General features: G+C 35.4%; 2 protein-coding genes across 3 annotated transcripts; both read right to left on the bottom strand.

The window, feature by feature from the left end:
- Window positions 1–2,068: 2,068 nt before the first annotated feature.
- On the bottom strand, window positions 2,069–6,619 carry si:dkeyp-82a1.6. Its single transcript, XM_087264552.1, has 9 exons — window positions 6,473–6,619; window positions 5,187–5,312; window positions 4,921–5,097; window positions 4,681–4,839; window positions 4,483–4,605; window positions 4,339–4,401; window positions 4,152–4,235; window positions 3,944–3,991; window positions 2,069–3,219 (listed from the first exon to the last, which is right to left on the bottom strand). The coding sequence occupies exons 1-9, from the start codon at window positions 6,543–6,545 to the stop codon at window positions 2,426–2,428; spliced, it is 1,647 nt and encodes a 548-aa protein (XP_087120678.1). The 5' UTR covers window positions 6,546–6,619; the 3' UTR covers window positions 2,069–2,425.
- A 160-nt stretch (window positions 6,620–6,779) lies between these two features.
- Window positions 6,780–24,462, bottom strand: zgc:112962 (the record flags this gene model as incomplete). 2 transcript variants are annotated; one of them, NM_001105143.2, is given in 20 exon segments in its annotated part: window positions 6,780–7,910; window positions 8,000–8,074; window positions 8,323–8,451; window positions 8,818–8,824; window positions 8,826–8,869; window positions 8,985–9,068; window positions 9,366–9,417; window positions 9,685–9,719; window positions 9,807–9,848; window positions 10,092–10,208; window positions 11,078–11,122; window positions 11,238–11,321; window positions 11,618–11,669; window positions 12,209–12,324; window positions 20,311–20,400; window positions 21,233–21,295; window positions 21,603–21,650; window positions 21,738–21,824; window positions 22,597–22,686; window positions 24,384–24,462. In NM_001105143.2, coding segments are annotated over 20 exon segments (2,097 nt in total), but the record flags the coding sequence as incomplete, so codon positions are not given.
- Between the last annotated feature and the right edge of the window lie 643 nt (window positions 24,463–25,105).

Raw genomic sequence — 25,105 nt, forward strand, 5'->3', positions numbered from 1 at the left:
ATCAACTGTTCACTTCTCCGCCCACTTTTCCCAGCCCTTTGCTGTGCAATTCATGCTTAGCAAAATAGAGCGCAAAGCTAAGTTGATTTGGTTTTTCACACATTTAAAACTAATTTAAACTTTTCAAACAATAAAACTATAATTTCCACTTAAATGACCATATTCATACTACACAGATCTACAGCAAGCACACACATCTGCTTTTATCTCTAAACTAGCTTTTTAAAATGAGTGTGCCAGAAGCAATTTTCTCATTAATTACAAAAAGAAAGACTTCATTCAAGAGTTATGAGCCAACCCAACCAGATTTGCGGTGAGTCACAGGATTGAAAGCTGATTTGAATATACAAGTATATGAAAATCTGACAAAACACAATCATACAAGACTGTACTTTACAGCTTTAATAAGACAGTTTCATGAAAACTGATTGCAACACAATTGAGTTAAAAAGAACAAATATTAAGAGAAATTGTTCATGTGTTTTCTTAAAATTTCACAACTGGTAACACTTTATTTTGTTGGTCCATTTGAGTATTAGTAGACTGTCTGCTAAATATCTGTTGATACTGCTCCTGCAACAGACATTTAACTGACTATAAGAAACTTTGCTAGTACATGTCAGCCTTAACAGTAACCCTACCCCTAACAGTCAGTCTACTTATAATCTAATGAGAATTAGTTGGCATGTCGATGCAATGTAACCTAAATTCAACAAACAGACCATCAAAATAAAGTGTGACCTCACAAATTTAACAATATTTAATCTAATTAATTCTTAATTTCTTATTTTTTTGTTTTTTGTTTTTGTAATTGCATTATGGGATGTATGATGAGAACAAATTTGTTACACCTTAAGGAAGCCTCTCAAACTCAAATGAAATCATGTTATGCTTTTTTGGTATTTTAAATATTTCTTAGTATTTTATAGCAATTGAGGGGACCCAAAACAATGAAGAAAGGCCTCAATTATAGGTCCTTTAGGTCTAAAGCTATTAGAAACAGATTGTTTTTTTCCCTTTTTAATATTGTATTTATTTAGAAAATTTGACTAAGTAAATTTTCCATTTGCACAACGTACACACAACACACAACAATCAAGCACTTTACACTATCTGCCTCTGAATCTTATTCCTGGACCACACTTATTACTTACCCGCAGGATTTCATAACATTTCCATGGAACAGAAACTGAAAGGCCTGTATTTACAGGGCCCTACCCATTTTTTTTCAGTATATGGGCCTTACCCAATCTCTGTATGAGTTGACTTAGGTTTGATTTGTTTTTAACTATTAAATGTATGTTAAAACCTTTTGTAAAAGTTTTGTTTTGACGTGCAGCACATGAAGTCGTTCAGGTCCTCAATAAGCGCTGTAAGCTGTAGAGCCTAAGTCTCAGTAATATAGCTTACTGTTCACTAAAACTGAAATTCCAACGCGTAACACAATAAACTCCCCGCATTTTTCCCCCGTGGAAACATTATTAGGATTCCCACGATTAAACATAGATGCTTAAAGGCATATAAAACTATCGTTTACATAATTTTAACATATAGATATGCTACATAATGTTAAACCTTTTTCTTTAAAAAAAAAAAAGTTCAACAAATGCTGATTAAACAAACCACGCCTCAATACATTGATCAGTCAAATGCATTAGTCAATAAACTACAAACTTTTTGAGGGGATAAATTATAACTTGTACCTGTTTATTGTTTACGCTTTTCCCAAAACTGGACCAGCGGTTGATGGTGTACTCGCGTGCGCCATCTTGCGGCAAGAGGCGGGAATTCATTCGCCATGAACCGCACGGTGCATTCTGAATATTGGTTATTTCTCTTCTTAACAAATAGCCTACAATTAAAATTTATATCTACCATGTTAGACATTTTTAACGAAAATGTAAGAATAATTTATTTTGGGACCCGGTTTACTCTCTGGAGTAAAGCATTTTATTTAAAATGTGATTTAGCTTTTTTTTTGCTGTAGGAATAACATTCTCTGTAGGTTTTACAGGTTTGTTTTGCAATAACAAATGTAAGTAACACACTAAAAGCATGACAAAAAAACTCATAACAACAAATGGATTTTTAATTATAATTTGAGTCACACAAATAAAAAAAACTGAAGCCAAACTAAAAAAATAAATCAGTGCGAACTTCAGTCTTTATGACTCCTGACCTTTAAGAAATTGTACAACTAATTCAAAATCTGGTTTATATTGTATGCCAAATGCTGTTGCATTATTATTATATGATTACATATATCACTCACACACACATATAAAGAAAAACTATTTATATAAAACATTTATAAACAAATACATTTTTTAAAAAACCTCTTTGGAATAAAGTTCCTTCTGTACATTTATATGGTCCGCACATCCATTAACTACAGTATTAGAACCGCACCATTTTCAAAAAAATGCTAGACCTCACAGCCCTCCTGTTCAATGTTCCCCTCTGCAGCCACCGGCAGGACGAGGTGAGAAATCCTGCTCCACAGTCCACTCAGTTTATCCAAATCCATTTGATTAAACTTAGTAGATTTTTCTGAGGTAATAAACTTCTGTTTCACATGGTCGAGCACCATTTCCTCCACTTGGCTCAAACTGACCGACGGGTCTATTTCATCCACCGAAAGCTTCACAGTGAACACCAGGAAAACGTTTTTGTAAGCTGCAGTCTCATGGTCACAATACCGATAGAATATGAGAGTAGATCCAGGCGGGAGCTCCTCAAAATTGTGCACAACAGCAGCGGGTTTATCTCCTTCAAAGGCTTTTTTCAGTGCTTCATCAATCTCCAGCTTGACCTGATCACTGTCCAGAGCGCTTTTGGAGTTCCCGTTGATTTCTAAGATCGAAGCATTATGGAAAGCAGAGAACATTGTGGCCAAGCGTCGAGCAAGACAACCTAATGTCCTTTCAGCGCGAAGGCCAGCAGTCAGAATCACACTGACCGGTTCAGTGGGTTTGACCGTCTGCAGGTGACTCTTCAGATGTTTCCCACTCCTCTTCCAGAACTCAGAACGCTGACTGGGAAAAACAGTCTGTAGACCTGCTAAGTCCACTGCAAAATTCTTCAGTGTTTCAGAATGAACCACATCAGTTTGAGGCAAATGGGCACTAATAAACTTATGATAGATCAAATAGCCGGAAACCAGCAGTCCAGTCAATATCAAAACAAGTATGAGAACTCTGCAAATAGACCACATCCATCCTAGAAAAACAAGACATTCTGAATTAACGACACGCAGTGCATGCCAAATAAATCTGTTTGTTAAAAGGGTCATGAAATGCAGTTTGTACAATTTTAATTTAGTTTTGGAAAGTTCATTCAGGTGAGACATGATGGCTCAGTGGTTAGCACTGTCACCTCACAGCAATAAGGTCACTGGTTCGAGTCTCGGATGAATCAGTCGGCATTTCTGTGTGGAGTTTGTATGTTTTCCCTGTGTTCGTGTGGGTTTCCTCTGGGTTACCCCCACAAAGACGTGCAGTATAGGTGAATTGAATAAACAAAATTGGACATAGTGTGTGTAAATGAATGTGTACGGATGTTTGTTTTTTCATCTACATTTAGATGTCTAATAAACACAAACTTGTTTACGGGGCTACTGTGCTTGGCTAACACCGTTTAGAACATGCATGTTGTGTTTTGACAATCAAGATATGAAACATTAAGCCAGAGGAAAAAAAAAACAAAAAAGCTCAAGCACAAAATAAAGCATCTGTGTCTGCTAGGATCATTTTCATTCTGTAGATTTAAAAGTACTAAATTACATTGTGCATTAAAAAACATGTTGCAGATGCTCATGTAGATATTCAATAAAAAGAATTAATTCATTTTAAACAATTTATGTGTTGCATTATGAACTCTAACATCATTTCCATTTCATGACCTCTGTAAATTATAAAGAATGTATAGAAGACTCAAAGAGTACCTCGAGTGGGAGAGACTGGACTTGGTTTTGAGAAGACTGGCTTCTTTTCTGAAACACAAAGTAAAATATTGTGAGCTACAAATTCTAAAATAATGCACATTTTTCTTAATTTATTCTAAACGTACCAAGTTAGAATTTTTAAGCAGCATTTTTTAAATGAAATTATATAAATCATGAGAAAAGTGAGAGACAAATCTAAATATTTCACCTGTGGTTTTGTGATGTGCTGTTTGATTTGTGGTGGAAGGAATAAGCAATTGAGATCTGTTCCGATTACCAAAATGATGAGCATCTTTAATAAATGGATTAAAAAGACTTTAGAAACTCCCATAGCTCAAACAGTAAAAAGAAAAACTAATTCTACTGATTTTTATTCTACAGCAAGAATCTTTTACCATTGATCACTACAGGATACTGATTAGTCACTTTACTCCTGGTTACCCTGGTAACTGAAGGAGCTGAAATGAAAAGTCAACATGAATTTGTGTTTTGCATTATTAAAAAAAATTAAAGGTATTTCATTTGTAATGATAACAAACCTTGAGAAGTTGTTTCTGATCTTATATTCACTGTTTTGGGTCTCCTGTGCGTCTCTTGGTCTGTTTTTTCACGAATGGACCTTTGTCTAACTGCTGGAAACCTTTCTTCTCTCCCAGACAGGGCTGAGGAAGTCACAAAAGAACTTTAATAATGCCTGTTTAACATTGTTTGAGACAGAATTAAGCTTCTTAACAAACCTTGAGATGTTGTAATGGATCTGTTTGGAATGTTGTGTTTGTGTATATCATGGTCCAAATAATTTTCATGAATGGACCTTCGTCTCTCTAGTACAACCCCACTTTCCAGATTTTCTCTCCATACTTGTGCAGGACGTGCTGCTTCTTTCCTAGATGTGGCTGAGAAACCAACAGAACAGCTCAGCTAAATTACCTATTAATTTTTATTTAATACTATGACATTAATCGTATGCTTCTTACCATGAAAGTGCGTCTTGGTCTCGTTGTCCTGCTCAGCATCTTCATCCTCATCCATTTCTTCATCTTGATTGTCACTCTCATCCATCTCCACATCAGTGTGGTTAAGTCCATCACCTTTCTCATTTTCATCTCCTGCACTTTCATCCTCTTCAATCTTTTGTTTCTTATTTGGGGATTCTGTGTTGGTTTAAAAAAAAAAAAAAAAGTACAAACTCATCTTAAAATCACTGTGTAACACAAAATTTCTTTAAATTGAATTCATATACCTCCATCATTCTCATTCTTGAGGTTGTGGGACTCATTGGATCCATTGACCACCGTGGATTCCCCATCATCTTTCAAAGCGTTCCGGCCTCTTTTTAGCCGGGGCCGAATGTCAGCAACATATGAACCTATGAGAGAAGATGAACTGAATAGTTAATGCCAAAAAAGCCAACAGGAACAAATATTTGTGCTTTAGCATCAGCAGAAACAGGCACAATATATTAAAACAATCTACATTAAACGGCGGCGTGGTGGCGCAGTGGGTAGCACTGTCGCCTAGCAAGAAAGTCCCTGGTTCGAGCACCGGCTGGGTCAGTTGGCATTTCTGTGTGGAGTCTGCATGTTCTCCCCGTATTCGCGTGGGTTTCCTCTGGGTGTTCCCGTTTTCCCCACAAGTCAAAGACATGCACTATAGGTTAATTGGGTAAGCTGTCTATAGTGTGTGTGTGTGTGTGTGTGTGTGTGTGTGTGTGTCTGTGTGTGTATGGGTATTTCCCTGTAATGGGTTGCAACTGGAAGGGCATCCGCTGTGTGAAAAATATGCTGGATAAGTTGGCGGTTCATTCCACTGTGGCGACCCCAGATTAATAAAGGGACCAAGTCGAAAAGAAAGTGAACAAATGAACCTACATTAAGTACACAGAAACATTAATAACTCACTGTCCATTTTAAACTTTAATAATGCTTTTTAATGTTTTGTTTTGTAAATGTCACAAAATGTATAGCTTAAACAACGATTGACAACAAATAAAAAAAGAAAATGAAAGTGTTAAATCAACGTTGGCTGTTAAGCTCATGCTCAGACTATCCTATCGATATTCTAGATAGTGAATACACCCCAAAAGAGTAACGTTATATCCATCTTGTTATTGTTTTTCTATAAAAATATATAATTTAACGTTACTAAGCGAATAACGATAGTTGCTAACGACAGTTAAAAGTAGCATGCGAGATTATGAGGATCAAAATAATTATAATAAAGATCAAGTACAGAAAATAGTCATGTACAAAGACATATTTCGTGACTTTTGTTTCATTTTTGACGGGTAAGTTAAGCCCAGAATGTAAACACAAACATTAACTAAAGTCATTTGGGTTGAGCTTTACACTTAGCATCGGCAGTTACCTTGCACATTACTGTTATTTTTAATCGGAAAGGAAATATAAAAGTTTCTCGTTTTCTATTACTGACTCGCTAACGTTATATCCGCTTTAGATGATAACCTACGTACTGCATGTCAATCGCTTTCGGTTTTTAATGCACATTAAGCGGGGTAGAAATTCAAACCTGTCTTCGATGTCTGTCTTGTGCTCATTCTAGTTGTTTTAGCTCCATCTTTTTTGGAATCACCGGAGTCCATTCCTGTAATATCGCACTACTTCTCAACAAACTTCTTAGTTTTGCTGTGCAGTTGAACCCGGAAAACGGAACATCAACGATGGTCTTCGTCGGAGCGACTTCGTTGGAGCACAACTCTCCCGGAAATAGTTCACAATAGCTGTCGGTTTCACTTCTGTAAATACGTTACTACCTTATCAGGCGTTCACTCGTCTGGTGTGCCTCCTGAATTTCCATTTAAATCACGTAAACAAAATCCAAATAGACAAAGTAATTTATTAAGGCACATTAACTTTGTCTTAAGCAGGAAAAGCTAGGCATCAAATATCTGTTCATTTATCCGTTTCATTTACAGATTAAAAATAACTTTAAAACAATTTAAACAATAACAGATGTACAAGGAAATATAGTACAGCTATACAAATGGGAAAACTTCATTAAAGTCTTCTATTGAAACTAATTTATAATTAAACTGAAGTGTTTTTAAGTGAGGCCCATCATCCACAGAGTTACCAGACAACCATAGGCCTTCATTTTCAGTGGCAATGCCTGAGTCTGGTCTGAAGTATTAATTTGTGCAAAAAATAAAAATCTAGCTGATTTCAGAAAGGTTTATCACAGGCTCCACAGCCCTGTTGCTCAATTCTCTTTTCTGCGACCACCGGCAAGATGAGATGTGAAATTCTGCTCCACAGTCCGCTCAGTTTGTCCACATCCATTTGATTAAACACCGCTGACTTGTCAGAGGAGACAAACTTCTGTTTTACATGATCTTGAACCATTTCCTCGATTCTTCCAAGATTGATATTGGATGGCACTTCCGCTTCAGCATCGAGCATTACAGTAAAAGCCAGGAAGACATTTTTAAAAGCAGCATTTTCATGGTCACAGTAGCGGTAGAAGATAAGCGTGGATCCAGGAGGAAGCTCCTCGAAACGGTGGATAACTGCTGCAAACTTTTCACTCTCAAACGCTTTAGTTAACTCACTGTCGATGTCCAGCTTGACCTGATCGCTGTCTAGTGATGTTTTGGCTTTTCCGTCAATGCTCAAAAATGTAGAGTTTCGTGTAGTGGAAAAAGCTTGAGCTAAACACTGAGCCAGACAACCAAGCGTCTTTTCGGCTCTACGGCCAGAGGTCAGAATAAGGCTGACAGGTTCAGTGGGATGCTCAGTCTTTAAGTGGCGCCTGATGTGTATAAGACTTCTCTTCCAGAGCTCTGGACGCTGACTAGGGAAGCTGGCCTGAAGTTTTTCCATTTCCTGATTGAACACTTCCACCATATCAAGCTGTTTTGGTATTTTGTTTGGTGTCGAGCCAGAAAAGTGCAGATAATAACCACAAACCACAGATACAAGGACGACAACAATTCCAATCCATGGCAGATCTGTAAGAAGGGAAGATATTAAATTACTGTCTCTGCAAAGTCATCCAATAGTCATGTAATTCTATGGAAAGAAACAAAGAACCACTCACTATTATCCGTTCCTTCTCTGATCTGTGGTGGTCTTTGTTGTGGAAGTCCAAAATAGGGGGGGTGTTGAGGTAATTCTGGTGTATAAAACACAGAAAGGTTTTATATGAACGTAAGAACACTCCTTTTAAAACTGCAAACAATATTTACTGGAATTTTATGGACGTTTATTTTTATTATTACTAATATTATTACTATTACTACTACTCTTACTACTACTACTACTAATACTTATAATAATATTACTAATACTGTGACCTCGTCCTGCAAATAAAGAATGAAATAAAGTGCAATAATCAGCAAAAAATATTCCAAGATGAAATACCTTCTTCTTTCATCTCAGGCTTCCTGTCACTCCCTTCATCTGCTGTTTTCAGAGTGTTAGGTTTAGTGGAAGACTGTTTTTCGGTATGAGAGCCACTGGAAATCGGTTTCGGCATGTCTGTGTGTCAGATGAGGGAAAAAATATAGTGTTGTGAGCAATAATATCCCCTCAAAGCATTACAACAAACATAATCCAAAAAGATGTCATAAACGTGACACGTTGTCTATAATATTACAAAGAATAATCACTAGACAAACTGTAAATATAGAGTAGTGATCGCTATTTTAATTGGAATAGCTGTTGAATCTATTTGTTTTTTCAACCCAAATCAAACCACATAACTCAACCTCACATTCTACCTAACTCAAATACAAAAATAAATATCAAAAAGAGGAAATGCATGCTGTAATCGCATGCTATATATAGTGAAATTATTTTCATCTGCTTTTTCTTAAAATTTAGTAAAAAAAAAAGATTTAAAAAAAAAAAACTTTAGACATACCATCATCTACATTAACTTGTCCTGAATCACCAGATGAACTAACACCTGTAAAAATAAGAGTAGAAGAGCATGGTCAGATATTTAGATTCTTAACCGACTGCTTATAAATGACAGTGGATGCAATAATCGGGCTTATTCTTAAAGAAAAAAACTCTCTTACCAGATTTACTGGGACTCTTTTTGTTCACTTGTTTCTCAGTTTTAGTTTCCGTCTGAGAAGCAGTAGGAATCAGTTTTGTTGTCTCTGTGTGTCAGACAATAAAATGAATAAAGTGCTGTGTGCAACAACCAAGCATCAGTGTCATTATAAAGCAAAAATATATTTATGTCTTGCAGCATGACAAACATAAGCCCATTAAAAAACAAGCTAAATTTCACTAGTCAAAAGAAAAAAAAACATTAAGCAAGCCTGTAATTAAAATAAGAGTATTGGCAGTTTTTTATTGTCATAACTAAACTTTACAATCTGCCTTATTCAAAGAAAAATTAATAAATAAAAACAAAGAAATGCTATAATTTTCCTTATTCTAGGAGAAAATACCTTCTTTAGGAAAAGTGACATTCTTTTCACCAGAATCAGCAGATGAACCAACACCTGTAAAAATAACAATAAAAGAGCAGGTTTAGCTACTTTCTTGAGAGTTGCTATTAAATCTCACTACTTTCTGATTCTTAACCGGATCGCTCTGCTTATAAATGACAGAATATGCCTTATTCTTAGAGAAATTTAAAGTGAGACAAAGAAAAAATAAAAAGTGCGCTGTCATTAACGGAGCAGAAACAACATTAAAAATCGCATCAAAAACCAAAAAATCTGTAATAGTCAATAAACTAAACACAATGTTTTTTTCCTAACCCTAATCCACATTTATAGAATCCCTAAATTGGGTATCATCTGTAAAATGTACAACAAACTTCAGTTTACAAACCCAATCGTTTATAGATGACAATGCAAAAGAAAAGCCTGAAAAATACAAAATACCTCCACTGGAATTGTCAAATTGAGCCCCCACTGACTGTGAATCTGTAAATTTTCAAAATGTACAAATGACTTCTTCTGCCACATATATCAAAATTATAATACAATCATTATGGCACACTTATAAATGTACAAAACCAACTTTAGGAAAGTACAATGAAGTTTACAAAAGGGAAATTAATAATATGAACTACAGCAATTACATTATGCAAATACACGTTACCATGACATAGCAAATATAGAAAAGCAATCAAGTGCAATAATCTGCCTTATTCCAAGAGGAAATACCTTTTTCTTTAATATCAGGTTTACGGTCTTTCCCTTCATCTGCTGTTTTCAGAGTGTTAGGTTTAGTGGAAGACTGTTTTTCGGTATGAGAGCCACTGGAAATCGGTTTCGGCATGTCTGTGTGTCAGATGAGGGAAAAAATATAAAGTGTTGTGAGCAATAATATCCCCTCAAAGCATTACAACAAACATAATCCAAAAAGAGAGGGATTGGTGGTATTTCCTGTGTCAGACAAAGAAAAAGTGCTGTGCCATTAACAAAGCATAAACAGCATTAAAAACAGCAACAAAAACCTATAAATCTCTAATGGTCATTAAATTTTTCTCCTCATTTAAAGATCATTATTACAAGAATTAATTCGGTTTGAAGTAGAAAAGTATGGTCACAACCTCTTATAAATGGACCTACCATATACTTCTGTATCCACAGTTGTAGAATTACTAGATTGAGTATCAACTGTAAAATGTACAATAAACTTTAGATTACAAACCCAATCATAATAAGGTTTTGTGTTCAACAAAAGAACCTCAAAGCATTACAACAAACATAATCCAAAAAGACATCATACACTTGACACCCTTAATTTACCTTTGAGACTGAGATCTCCCTCTTATTGGTCATGGGCATGAAAGTATAAAATGACACATTTATGTCATCCAGAATAACAAATATTAGCATATAAAGTGTCTTTAGTTAAATTCACGTTGTCTATAACATTACAAAGAATAATCACTAGACAAACTGTAAATATAGAGTAGTGATCGTTATTTTAATTGGAATAGCTGTTGAATCTATTTGTTTTTTCAACCTAAATCAAACCACATAACTCAACCTCACATTCTACCTAACTCAAATACAAAAATAAATATCAAAAAGAGGAAATGCATGCTATAATCGCATGCTATATATAGTGAACTTATTTTCATCTGCTTTTTCTTAAAATTTAGTAAAAAAAAAGATTTAAAAAAAAAAAACTTTAGACATACCATCATCTACATTAACTTGTCCTGAATCACCAGATGAACTAACACCTGTAAAAATAAGAGTAGAAGAGCATGGTCAGATATTTAGATTCTTAACCGACTGCTTATAAATGACAGTGGATGCAATAATCGGGCTTATTCTTAAAGAAAAAAACTCTCTTACCAGATTTACTGGGACTCTTTTTGTTCACTTGTTTCTCAGTTTTAGTTTCCGTCTGAGAAGCAGTAGGAATCAGTTTTGTTGTCTCTGTGTGTCAGACAATAAAATGAATAAAGTGCTGTGTGCAACAACCAAGCATCAGTGTCATTATAAAGCAAAAATATGTTTATGTCTTGCAATATGACAAACATAAGCCCATTAAAAAACAAGCTAAATTTCACTAGTCAAAAAAAAAAAAACATTAAGCAAGCCTGTAATTAAAATAAGAGTATTGGCAGTTTTTTATTGTCATAACTAAACTTTACAATCTGCCTTATTCAAAGAAAAATTAATAAATAAAAACAAAGAAATGCTATAATTTTCCTTATTCTAGGAGAAAATACCTTCTTTAGGAAAAGTGACATTCTTTTCACCAGAATCAGCAGATGAACCAACACCTGTAAAAAAAACAATAAAAGAGCAGGTTTAGCTACTTTCTTGAGAGTTGCTATTAAATCTCACTACTTTCTGATTCTTAACCGGATCGCTCTGCTTATAAATGACAGAATATGCCTTATTCTTAGAGAAATTTAAAGTGAGACAAAGAAAAAATAAAAGGTGCGCTGTCATTAATGGAGCATAAACAACATTAAAAATCGCATCAAAAACCTATAAATCTGTAATAGTCAATAAACTAAACACAATGTGTTTTTCTCCCTGTTTAAAGATCATTATTACAAGAATCAATTCAGTTTGAATAAGATAAATATGGTCACAACATCTTAATGGACCTACCATCTGCTTCTGTATCCACATTTATAGAATCCCTAGATTGGATATCATCTGTAAAATGTACAACAAACTTCAGTTTACAAACCCAATCGTTTATAGATGACAATACAAAAGAAAAGCATGAAAATACACGTTACCATGACATAGCAAATATAAAAAAGCAATCAAGTGCAATAATCTGCCTTATTCCAAGAGGAAATACCTTTTTCTTTAATATCAGGTTTACGGTCTTTCCCTTCATCTGCTGTTTTCAGAGTGTTAGGTTTAGTGGAAGACTGTTTTTCGGTATGAGAGCCACTGGAAATCGGTTTCGGCATGTCTGTGTGTCAGATGAGGGAAAAAATATAAAGTGTTGTGAGCAATAATATCCCCTCAAAGCATTACAACAAACATAATCCAAAAAGAGAGGGATTGGTGGTATTTCCTGTGTCAGACAAAGAAAAAAGAAAAAGTGCTGTGCCATTAACGAAGCATAAACAGCATTAAAAACAGCAACAAAAACCTAAAAATCTCTAATGGTCATTACATTTTTCTCCTCATTTAAACCTCTAATAAATGAACCTACCATCTACTTCTGTATCTGTAGAATCACTAGATTGAGTATTAACTGTAAAATGTACAACAAACTTCAGATTACAAACCCAATCATAATAAGGTGTTGTGTTCAACAAAAGAACCTCAAAGCATTAAAACAAACATAATCCAAAAAGATATCAGAAACGTGACACCCATAATGCAACTTTGAGCTTAAATGAATGAAATTCAATTTTAAAATGACACGATCATGTCATCCAGCATAAAATACATTAGCCCATCAAAACAATAAAAAGCCAAATTTCTGTCATCTATAGCAGTCGTTTCCAAAGTGGGGATCAGGGGATAATGAATGGGGGTCACGGTTTATTTTATTAAACTATTAGAACTACGATATTTTATACACAACCTACTAAAGAACAAAATAGTAATTAATGGTAACATTGTTAATATGTTAATAATAAACATTTAAACAAACAAAATGCAAATAAAAAGCCATCAGTCTTCCGATTTTTTGTGACCCCTTTGGTGATTATGTTATATTGAAGACACAACAGCATCAGATACAGCACACTGATTTTATGGCACCTGGTTAAACTTTTGACACCTTTACAGCATTCACGTTGAACGATTCGGATTTATACCTTCCAATCCATCTCAGCATGAATCAACGTTTATCCTTTCCTCATCATCTTGTTTCTCATTGTTTTTATCAAATATAATTATTTGATTATTTGAATGAGTATTTAACTTTGAATTGATTTTAACTAATGAATAAGTTAACACATTGCTTAATATAAGAATGTTCAGAGCATTCGCCTGTCTCTGTGTAACTTTTTCAGGAGCCAGCAAACTAGGCTGAGGACTGGAATCAACTGTTTTTATTGTTATTTCTGTGAGTTAATACTATCTAAAATGTCTAAAGTGATTTAGCCATTTTTACCATTAATTCTAATTTAAGTAATTCTATTTTTTATTCAAAATAGACTTTGTGTAGTAAGGATAATATAACTGCCTGAATGTAGATTATACCATTTTTTAACGGTATACAAAAAGTCATGGATAAGAAACTTATGTGTGTGTGTTCTATTTGATTGTGGATCAGTTTCACAGGTCTGAAGTCAGTTCTAAACAGTCTAATGGATGTCTGACGTTTATGCTTAAGATAATGTTCAGAATTGTACGCACGAACCCCACGTGGAAATTTTCCAAGTCTATCTGTGTTTTAACCAATCAGGTTAGAAAACCTATAAGTATGACGCAGTTAATGACGTTATGTGAGAGTATAATTGTTAACTAGACAGTAAAGTTCGTCGAGACAAACTTTGAGGCTGGCTTGACAAAGCCTGTTGGTAATAGTTTATTTAGTTTAAAAACAGTTTGAAAAAGTATAAGTAGCATGTTATTAGCATGATTCTAGCATAGATTAGCAAGTTATTAGCATGAATTAGCATCTTATTAGTACGATTCTACCATGGATTAGCATGTTATTAGCATGATTCTAGCACAATTTAGCATGTTACTAGCATAATTCTAGCATAAATTACTGTGTTATTAGCATGATTGTAGTAAAATTAGCATGTTACTAGTGTTTTTCTAGCATGAAGTAGCATGTTATTAGCATGATTTTTGTATGAATTAGCATGTCACTAGCATGAGTCTAGTATGAATTAGCATGTTACTAGCATGATTCTAGTATAAATTAGCATGTTATTAGCATGATTCTAGCACGAATAAGCATATTACTAGCATGATTCTAGCATGAATTAGCATGTTACTAGCATGATTCTAGTATGAATTAGCATGATTCTAGTATGAGTTAGCATGTTATTAGCATGATTCTAGCATGAGTTAGCATGTTACTAGCATGATTCTACCATAAATTAGCATGTTACTAGCATGATTCTAGGATGAACTGGCATGTTACTAGCATGATTCCAGTATGAATTAGCATGTTATTAGCATGATTCTAGCATGAATTAGCATGTTACTAGCATGATTCCAGTATGAATTAGCATGTTACTAGCATGAGTCTAGTATGAATTAGCATGTCATTAGCATGATTCTAGTATGAATTAGCATGTTATTAGCATGATTCTAGTATGAATTAGCATGTCACTAGCATGAGTCTAGTATGAATTAGCATGTTACTAGCATGATTCTAGTATAAATTAACATGTTATTAGCATGATTCTAGCATGAATAAGCATGTTACTAGCATGATTCTAGCATGAATTAGCATGTTACTAGCAAGATTCCAGTATGAATTAGCATGTTATTAGCATGATTCTAGCATGAATTAGCATGTTACTAGCATGATTCCAGTATGAATTAGCATGTTACTAGCATGATTCTAGCATGAATTAGCATGTTACTAGCACGATTTTAGCATGAATTAGCATTATTCTAGCATGAAGTTAGCATGTTGTTAGCATGATTCTAGCATGAATTAGCATGTGCTAAGGTGTTGCTAGGTGGTTGCTAAGGTGTTGCTAGATGGTTACTAGGGTGTCCTAAGTGGTTGCTAAGGTGTTGCTAGGCGGTTGCTAGGGTGTTTTGAGTGGTTGCTAGGTGGTTGCTAAGGTGTTGCTAGGTGGTTGCTAAGGTATCCTAAGTGGTTGCTAGATGGTTGCTAGGGTGTTCTGAGTGGTTGCTAGGTGGTTGCTAAGGTGTTGCTAGGTGGTTGCTAAGGTATCTTAAGTGGTCGCTAGATGGTTGCTAGGGTGTTCTGAGTGGTTGCTAAGGCGTTGCTAGGTGGTTGCTAGGGTGTCCTGAGTGGTTGCTAGGTGGTTGCTAAGGTGTTGCTAGGTGGTTGCTAGGGTGTCCTGAGTGGTTGCTAAGGTGTTGCAAGGCGGTTGCTAAGGTGTCCCAAGTGGTTGCTGGGTGGTTGCTAAGGTGTTGCTAGGTGGTTGCTAAGGTATTCTGAGTGGTTGCTAAGGCATTGCTAGGCGGTTGCTAGGTGGTTGCTAGGCGGTTGCTAGGGTAATTTGGGTGGTTGCTAGGCAGTTGCTAGGGTACCCTGGTTGGTTACTAGGCAAACCTCACATACATGCTTGATAAAACATTTATACTTAGTAAGCATTTCTAGCAAGTTACAGTACTTGGCTAGTCAATATTAGCATGTAGCTAGTCACTGCTAGCATGTGTAGCATATAGGAAGTTCCGTTTGCTAGCATGAGTCAAACGAGCCAATCTCCAAGTCTCTACGATGTTCTGATGCTGAGATATAGCTGTTGATGAATGGTTGCTAGGGTACTCTGTTTTGTTGCTATGGGCGAGGTTACAGAGTGCACTTGAATGTGGTTGGCTGTCTAAGTCAAATGAACCAACCCCCATGTCTCTATGACACTGCTATGCAAAGATATGCATCTTGGCCTATTTTAATGGAAGTCTATAGAATCAATTTGGGGGCGTGGCTTGTGAGCTTCATTATCATATTGACATGCTCATTGGTTGTCTGAGTCAGATGAGCTATCCCCCAAGTCAATAGGACACTGCTAAGCAAAGATATGCATGTAGGCCAGTTATTAACATGAGTCTAGTATGAATTAGCATGTTACTAGCATGATTCTTGTACAAATTAGCATGTCATTAGCATGTTTCCAGTATGATTTAGCATGTCATTAGCATGATTAGCATATGAGTAGCATGTTGCTAGCATGATTGGCATGTCATTAGTATGTTAGAATTATAAGCATTTGATAGCACAGCTAATTACAGTCTATAGGCCAGTTGCTAGGGTGCAGTATGTGGTAGTTAGGGGTGTGGCTAGAAAGTTAAAAGCTCATCAGTTATTGGTAGTTTGGTAGTCTGAGTTAAATGAGCTCAGCCATTAGTCTGTAGGACAGTCTGATGCAGAGTTATGAGCTCACAAAGTTTGATCCCATGTTAAGTCAATGAGTCTTTTGTAATGGAAGTCTACGGGACAGTTGCTAGGGTGCAGTATGTGGTAGTTAGGGGTGTGGCTAGAAAGTTAAAAGCTCATCAGTTATTGGCATATTGGTAGTTGGAGTTAAATGAGCTCAGCCATTAGTCTGTAGGACAGTCTGATGCAGAGTTATGAGCTCACAAAGTTTGATCCCATGTAAAGTCAATGAGAGTCTTTTGTAATGGAAGTCTACGGGACAGCTGCTAGGGTGCAGTATCTGGTAGTTAGGGGTGTGGCTAGAAAGGTAAAAGCTCATCAGTTATTGGCAGTTTGGTAGTCTGAGTTAAATGAGCTCAACCATTAGTCTGTAAGACAGTCTGATGGAGAGTTATGAGCTTACAAAGTTTGATCCCATGTTAAGTCAATGAGAGTCTTTGTAATGGAAGTCTATGGGACAGTTGCTAGGGTGCAGTATGTGGTAGTTAGGGGTGTGGCTAGAAAGTTTAAAGCTCATCAGTTATTGGTAGTTTGGTGGTCTGAGTTAAATGAGCTCAGCCATTAGTCTGTAGGACAGTCTGATTCAGAGTTATGAGCTCACAAAGTTTGATCCCATGTTAAGTCAATGAGAGTCTTTTGAATGGAAGTCTATGGGACAGTTTCTAGGGTCCAAAAGTGGTTGCTAGGGCGTGGCTAGAAAGTTTAAAGGTGATTAGTCATTGGCAGTTTGATAGTCTGAGTTAAATGAGCCCAGTTAGAAGTCTGTGCGACAGTCTGACGCAGAGTTACGAGGTCACAAAGTTTGGTCCAATGTTAAGTCTATGGGATTTTTCCGACAGTCCCGGGACGTTTTTCGGAAAACCGAAAGTCGGATCAGTCTGAGGAGATATAGCAACCCGAGTCAGAATAGTTCGGAGGTCTGGTGTGAGTTTGGTGGTAATAGCTTGAAAGCTCTAGGAGGAGATGCGTTTTGTTTTTTAGTCTCAGAAGAAGAAGAATAACTAGATTCTTAAAGTTTGAGAACAAACTTTGAGGCTGGCTTGTGAAAGCCTGACGGTAATAGTTTATTTAGTTTAAACAGTTTTTAAAAGTATGAAAAGATAGATAGATAGATAGATAGATAGATAGATAGATAGATAGATAGATAGATAGATAGATAAACATGGTATTAGCATGATTCTAACGTGAAATAGCATGTTGTTAGCATGATTCTAGCATGAATTAGCATGTTACTAGCATGATTTTAGCATGAATTAGCATGTTGTTAGCATGATTCTAGCATGAATTAGCATGTTGTTAGCATGATTCTAGCATGAATTAGCATGTTGTTAGCATGATTCTAGCATGATTTAGCATGTTGTTAGCACGATTCTAGCATGAATTAGCATGTTACTAGCATGATTCTAGCATGAATTAGCATGTTGTTAGCATAATTCTAGCATGAATTAGCATGTTACTAGCATGATTCTAGTATGAATTAGCATGTTACTAGTACGATTCTAGCATGAATTAGCATGTTACTAGCATGATTCTAGCATGAATTAGCATGTACCTAGCATGATTTTAAAATGAATTAGCATGTTACTAGCATGATTTTAGCATGAATTAGCACGATTCTAGCATGAATTAGCATGTTACTAGCACGACTCTAGCATGAAATAGCATGTTACTAGCATCATTATAGCATGAATTAGCATGTACCTAGCATGATTTTAACATGAATTAGCATGTTACTAGCATGATTCCAGCATGAATTAGCATGTTGTTAGCACGATTCTAGCATGAATTAGCATGTGACTAGCATGATTCTAGCATGAATTAGCATGTTGTTAGCATGATTCTAGCATGAATTAGCATGTTACTAGCATGATTCTAGCATGAATTAGCATGTTGTTAGCATGAATTTAACATGAATTAGCATGCTACTAGCATGATTCTAGCACAAATTAGCATGTTGTTAGCATGATTCTAACATGAATTAGCATGTTACTAGCATGATTCTAGCATGAATTAGCATGTTGTTAGCATGATTCTAGCATGAATTAGCATGTGACTAGCATGATTCTAGCATGAATTAGCATGTTGTTAGCATGATTCTAGTATGAATTAGCATGTGACTGGCATGATTCTAGCATGAATTAGCATGTGACTAGCATGATTCTAGCATGAATTAGCATGTGACTAGCATGATTCTAGCATGAATTAGCATGTGACTAGCATGATTCTAGCATGAATTAGCATGTAACTAGCATGATTCTAGCATGAATTAGCATGCTGTTAGCATGATGGATAGATAGATAGATAGATAGATAGATAGATAGATAGATAGATAGATAGATAGATAGATAGATAGATAGATAGATAGATAGATAGATAGATATAGATAGAAAGATAGAGATAGATAGATAGATAGATAGATAGATAGATAGATAGATAGATAGAGGTAGATAGATAGATAGATAGATAGATAGATAGATAGATAGATAGATAGATAGATAGATAGATAGATAGATAGATAGATAGATATAGATAGAGGTAGATAGAGGTAGATAGATAGATAGATAGATAGATAGATAGATAGATAGATAGATAGATAGATAGATAGATAGATGGATGGTGTAAGAGCATGAGTCAAACAAGCCAACCCCCGCCTGTCTACGATGTTCTGATGCTGAGATATAGCTGCTGTTATATCGTTGCTAGGTTAGTCTGTTTTGTTGCTATGGAGTTGATTGACAGCTTAGACTGATGATGTATCAAAGCTTCTTGCCAGTATGAACAGTTAAACACAACCCCCATGTCTCTATCACACTGCAGCATGACAATATCAGTCTGAACCTCTTTAATGGCAGTCTATGGGACAGTTGCTAGGGTGCAGTATCTGGTTGTTAGGGTGTGGCTAGAAAGTTAAAAGGCCATCGGTGATTGGCTGCTGGCTAGACTGAGTTAAATGAGCCTAGCCATTAGTCTGTATGACAGTCTGATGCAGAGTTATGAGCTCACAAAGTTTGATCCCATGTAAAGTCAATGAGAGTCTTTTGCAATGGAAGTCTATGGGACGGTTTCTAGGGTCCAAAAGTGGTTGCTAGGGCGTGGCCAGAAAGTTTAAAGGTGATCAGTCATTGGCAGTTTGATAGTCTGAGTTAAATGAGCCCAGTTAGAAGTCTGTGTGACATTCTGATGCGGAGTTATGAGGTCACAAAGTTTGATCCAATGTTACGTCTATGGGATTTTTCCGACGGTCCCGGGACGTTTTTCGGGAAACCGAAAGTCGGATCAGTCGGAAAGGATATAGCAACTCGAGTCAGAATAGTTCGGAGGTCTGACCCGAGTTTGATGGTCATAGCTTGAAAGGTCTAGGTGGAGATAGAGTTTAATTTTTAGTCTCAGAAGAAGAATAATAATATAAATAATAATAATAATAATAATAATAAGTTTAATAGGATAACAGTAGTCTGGCTTGCTACACAAGCCAGCCTAATAAGTTTATATAGCATATCAGTAGTCTGGCTTTGACAAGCCAGCCTAATAATTGGTGATTGTAAGCAGAGCGGCCTAGGTACTCATTGGAGTGTTCAAGCTGGCTTCTGCTGATGAAACTGCAAAATATCTTCAGTAAACTTGATTTATTTATTTAAATCTCTGACTCCGGCCCTTCTTCATCTGACAGACTGGTCATTCTTTGGGTTAAACTGTATACCTTCCCTACAGTGTACATGCAAAATAAATCCAGCCACAATTGAACATGAAGGATAGTCTCAGAGTGGCAATCTCCAAAATGAAACGATAAATAGCCTGTTGCTTACTGATATGTGTGCAAGGTTCATATGTTTATAACCACCTCAGAGAATATTGGGGGTCGTGAGTCACTGGCATTGTTATTTTGGGGTTCACGTGAGAAAATACCTTCTTGTCTTTTACCAGATTTACTGTTGTGCTTTGCATCCTCTTGTTCCCCAGCGTGAGAGACATTGGTGGTCTTCCCTGTGTGTCCGACTACGAAAAAGGAAAGTGCTGTGTCATTAACGGAGCATAAACGGCATTAAAAATCATAACAAAACAACAAATCTGTAATAGTCGTTAAATTAAACAAGAAATGTTTAATTTATGTGACATACAAACGTTTTCCTTTGATTTTTTTGTTACATTACCAACGATGAGTTTACAGTTAAACCAAAATGTTTTAAGACACCAGACTTAAGTATTTATATTGTTTAACTAGTAGGTGCAGGACAGTCTTGTTCACATGTGTATGTAAAGAAAGGAAAAAAAGAAAGGAAATTTGTGAAATATTATACCCTAGAAATGTTCATAAATAGGATTACAAAAACAAAAGCAAGTGAAGAAGCTGCTGCAGTGAGTCTGGGAATATATTAAAGTTCAGGTTTGCCTGTGTACAGGCTGAATTGATCCTTGTGTAAATATCGTCATTCCAACAGTAATCTGAGAAATATGTGGTTGATTATAAACCATTCCATATTGCACCTTTCGATCAATGTGATCTGACATTTTCAGGATGAATCAGGTGAAACAGTTTACCACTAATTATTGCCCTATTTTAGTTCTGTTTTCTAAACCATAGTGCATATACCAAAGTGATAATGTGAAAAATACTGAAGGTGTGAGAATAAATTTTGCTTTAAGTGTATACTTCACACTGTAAGTGATTTCCTACACTCTTGCTCAGAGATCACTAAAACTTCAACCTCACATCATAAATTTTCTTCATAAATTTTTGTTAAGTGACAAAAAAATGGAATGTATTTATCATTATGTGCATTCTCTGTAACTCATCAACAATGGGATGTGCTACTAGAAAAATACCAACCGATCTGATCTTGCTCGTTTTGTTGAAATCCAGAAGAGCAGATTTGTTGTGTTGGCATCAAATCTACAAAACAGACAACAGCTTTTACAGCTATAAATGAAACAACATTTCTAATTGGAACTGATCTCATCTAGAAATTAAATTCTGATATGCACCATGAAGATTTAATGGCATACTTCATGTGAAATAGCTTTTTCTCAACAAAAAAAAAAAAAAATCAAAACAAACAACTAATATTGCACAAAATAACAAATAATCCTTGACATTTGACTCCTTGCATTCTTTGATTTCCTCGTTTAAGGATGAATTACTGAATTACTTTCATTTGAAAAAGAAAAAATGGTCACAACCTCTTACAAACCAGACCTACCATCTTTTTCTTTATGTACATGTTCAGTATCCCCAGATTGGCCATCATCTGTAAAATGTACAACAAACTTCTGATTTCAAACCCAATTGTTTATAGATGACAACACATAAGAAAAGCAGGAAAAATACAAAGTACCTCCTTTTTTCTTCACTCTGTCTATCCCCGTATTCCCAGATGAATCACCACTGGAATTTTCAAATTGAGCCCCCGCTGACTGGAAATCTGCAATTTTGAAAATGAATGACTTATTCTGCCACATGTATCATGATAGAGTATATACAGGAATCAGAAAGTGAAAATCAATACCTTCTAAGACCTTTTTTAAGATTCTTTCCGCACATTTTAAGATCTTATAACCACTTGAGATTTCAACTGGAAACACTGGCGAGATTTTAGCTTACAGTATATTTACTAAATGTTAATGTAAAAAACTAATCCAAAACTAAACCATTATTCATATACTGAATAAAAATCTATTAAACCTAGCTAATTCAGCAGGCTGGCATTTATAGAGCTGCAGAAATTATGGTGTTGCCTTGGTTACTGCAGTAAACAAAGCAGCATGATGTCAAATCTAGTAGGATTTCATTGATTTCTTAAACTACACAGCATCCTGATATTCACAGATTTAATTCAGGAAAACTTTTGCATACACCCATACATTGCATAATTAAAAATGATAAACAATTCAATAGCTTGCAAAACAGCATTTAAGACTTTTTAATACTTTTCAAGGGCCTTAAACTTTTCTACATTGATTTATCAACTTTTAATACTTTTCAAGACTCTGCGGACACCCTGCATAATCATAATATTATGATAAGTATGCCTTACTTATTAATGTACAAAACAAACTTCAGGAAAGTAGGATGAAAACTGCCTAAAACTCTAATCTGCAGGCATTAAATACTGCAGGATAACAATGCTACTTTTATCTCAACAATTTAACCTATTGTACAAAGCATGTTTGCAAACATAATTTTTCTAGAACTACCTTTGACTTGAGCGTCCTGGTCTGTGCAGGTCTCTGTCTCATTATTTTTGTCTCTTGTTTCAGCCTCTTTGTTCTTCGCATTGTTGATGTCTGAAAGAGAATGTTAAGGTCATATCTTTATTATATATATATATATATATATATATATATATATATATATATATATATATATATATATATATATATATATATAAATATATATATATATATATATGTAGTATTTTAAAAATTTACAATATACAATCTTACTGCAGTGTTACTACAGTGTTATATAGTATTTCTAAATATACACATTGAAGCATTAAAACAGACAGTTTTTTGCATGTATTACTTTTTAATAAACTTTGCTGAAATTAAACTTTGATAAAATAAAACTTCAAAATATGGGTGAAATAATATTGCATCACTCAGCCTAATAGTTTTATTTATGCACAAAATAAACAACATACTTATTCTGACTTGTACGCTTTATATTATGTAAAAGAATTAGTGATCAGTCTACATTAAAATAAATTAAAACCATAAATAAAACTGTATTATAAATTATTAAACACTTTTTGCTGGAAAATAGGTCAAATCTACTGGTTTGAAGAATGGAGACAAGAGTTAATGTCATTTAATTAAAAGACTTTTAATGTCATGTTAAAATGAATCTTGTTAATCATTTTTAATCTTATTTTTGTTTTAATAAATTTGTTCCATTTTTTTTTTGTTTTGTTATTTTTAAGTCTCCATGTATTAGCTTTGTTTGTTTAAACTAAGATTTAGACATCCTTATGGCATTATTTTTTGTCTTTTGATAAGTGAGAAAAGCTCATGAATGTAGCTGATATGAACACTCTAAAAATCATTTCCCTCTGCTCTGTGTGCCAGACAAGGACATTTTATATTGTGTCATGCACATCCCCATAAACCATTTTAACAAACATTATTTGATCTCAAGAAGATCATAAAAACAAATATGACTTCACGCTGTACTTTATATTTGAAAAAGAAGTTTAGTTTTTTAAACAGACCAATTCAAAGACTTAGCCTAGTGCCGCAGTGGGTAACACAATTGCCTCACAGCAAGAAGGTTGCTGGTTCGAGCCCCAGCTGGGTCAGTGTTGTTTGTGTGTGGAGTTTGCATGTTCTCCCCGTGTTCGCATGGGTTTCGTCCGTGTTTTCCGGTTTCCCCCACAATCCAAAAACATGTGGTACAGGTGAACTGGATAAGCTAAATTGGTCGTAGTGTATGTGAGTGTGTGCAAGAAAGTGGGGGTGTTTCCCAGTGTTGGGTTGCAGCTGGAAGGGCATCGGCTGTGTTAAACATGTGCTGGATAAGTTGGCGGTTCATTCTGCTGTGATGACCCCTGATTAATAAAGGTACTAAGCTGAAAAGAAAATGAATGAATGAATTGACAGACTTGAGTAGCCTCTATTTATTGTTATGTTGACTCTCCTGTTGTTTTCCGGCACATTGGTTTAGCTAGAAATCTACTCCTCAATAAAGCTTGCATAGACATATCACATTTATTTCTCTATTCTGGCAGTTGTTTTTTTTTTTGTTTGTTTGTTTTTTTTTTTGCAGAGATGAGTTTATTAATATACATTTCATCTGTTATATGAAACATTAATGTTTTTCTTCTTCTGACAGTACTGACAAAATAACAACAATAAAAAGTGATTCAAAGATCCCAATTTTAAAACCACGAATAGTAGTAAGTCCCCCAAATGAAACAATAATAATATTATTGTAAAACAACTTTTATTTTTATACACAAATTATATAATGTTAAGTTACTTACTGCTGCTGTCGCTGTCGCTTTCGCTTGTCTTATCTGTTGGATAACTCGCCATCGTTGTAGCAGGACACTTGTGATAGACCTGAATGTTGAAACAGCACATTACCCCAAGTTGTAAATACAAACGACCCACAAAAACGAAACTACAGTCCAGTTAAGAAAGATAAACATACAACCTGGAATAAGGTTACTGAAGAAAATACAGTGAGAAAAAATAACACGTAAAACACACTGACACCCGTCCCTCTTGTCTGAAAAACTAACTAACCGGTTATCATGCAGTCGCCGTTTATTAGATAGTATTTCGGATTTTGCCCTACCAGACTCTTCCTCACGCAACACAACGACGCCACTCGTTATTCTTCCGGGTATGGCTGGAACCTCTTTGACTTGGTATTTTTTTTTCTCTCGGACGGTTTTAGAAGAGGGACATTATGTGCGCATACGCAGAACCGCAAATATATACATTTTAAAAGATTATTAGCATTGTTTGGACTGACACACACAAACTTAATTTATCTTACGAGATATCACTTACTACCAAAGTCATGTTATTCAAACCAACGACTTTAGTGAACGGTTGCGTATTCCTCATAAACAACCCACATAGCAAAACATCTTTGACCCTGATCTGCCCCACACAATCAGCTTTTGCTTGGGCCACATGTCGCCGTGAATTACGGTACATGACTGGACCAGATCTGGCTCCCAGACAAGGGCCAAAC

This window comes from Danio rerio, chromosome 8 (genome assembly GCF_052040795.2).
Source record: "Danio rerio strain M-AB ecotype USA chromosome 8, GRCz13ab, whole genome shotgun sequence".
Taxonomy (NCBI): domain Eukaryota; kingdom Metazoa; phylum Chordata; class Actinopteri; order Cypriniformes; family Danionidae; genus Danio; species Danio rerio.

Bases quoted from the DNA above. Each gene is read 5' to 3' on its own strand.
- si:dkeyp-82a1.6 (XM_087264552.1), bottom strand. From the start codon at position 6,545: ATGGACTCCGGTGATTCCAAAAAAGATGGAGCTAAAACAACTAGAATG. The intron at 4,840-4,920 runs GTAAGAAGCATA...TTGGTTTCTCAG, and splicing joins GACCAAGACGCACTTTCATG to CCACATCTAGGAAAGAAGCA. The intron at 4,606-4,680 runs GTTTGTTAAGAA...TGACTTCCTCAG, and splicing joins ATCCATTACAACATCTCAAG to CCCTGTCTGGGAGAGAAGAA.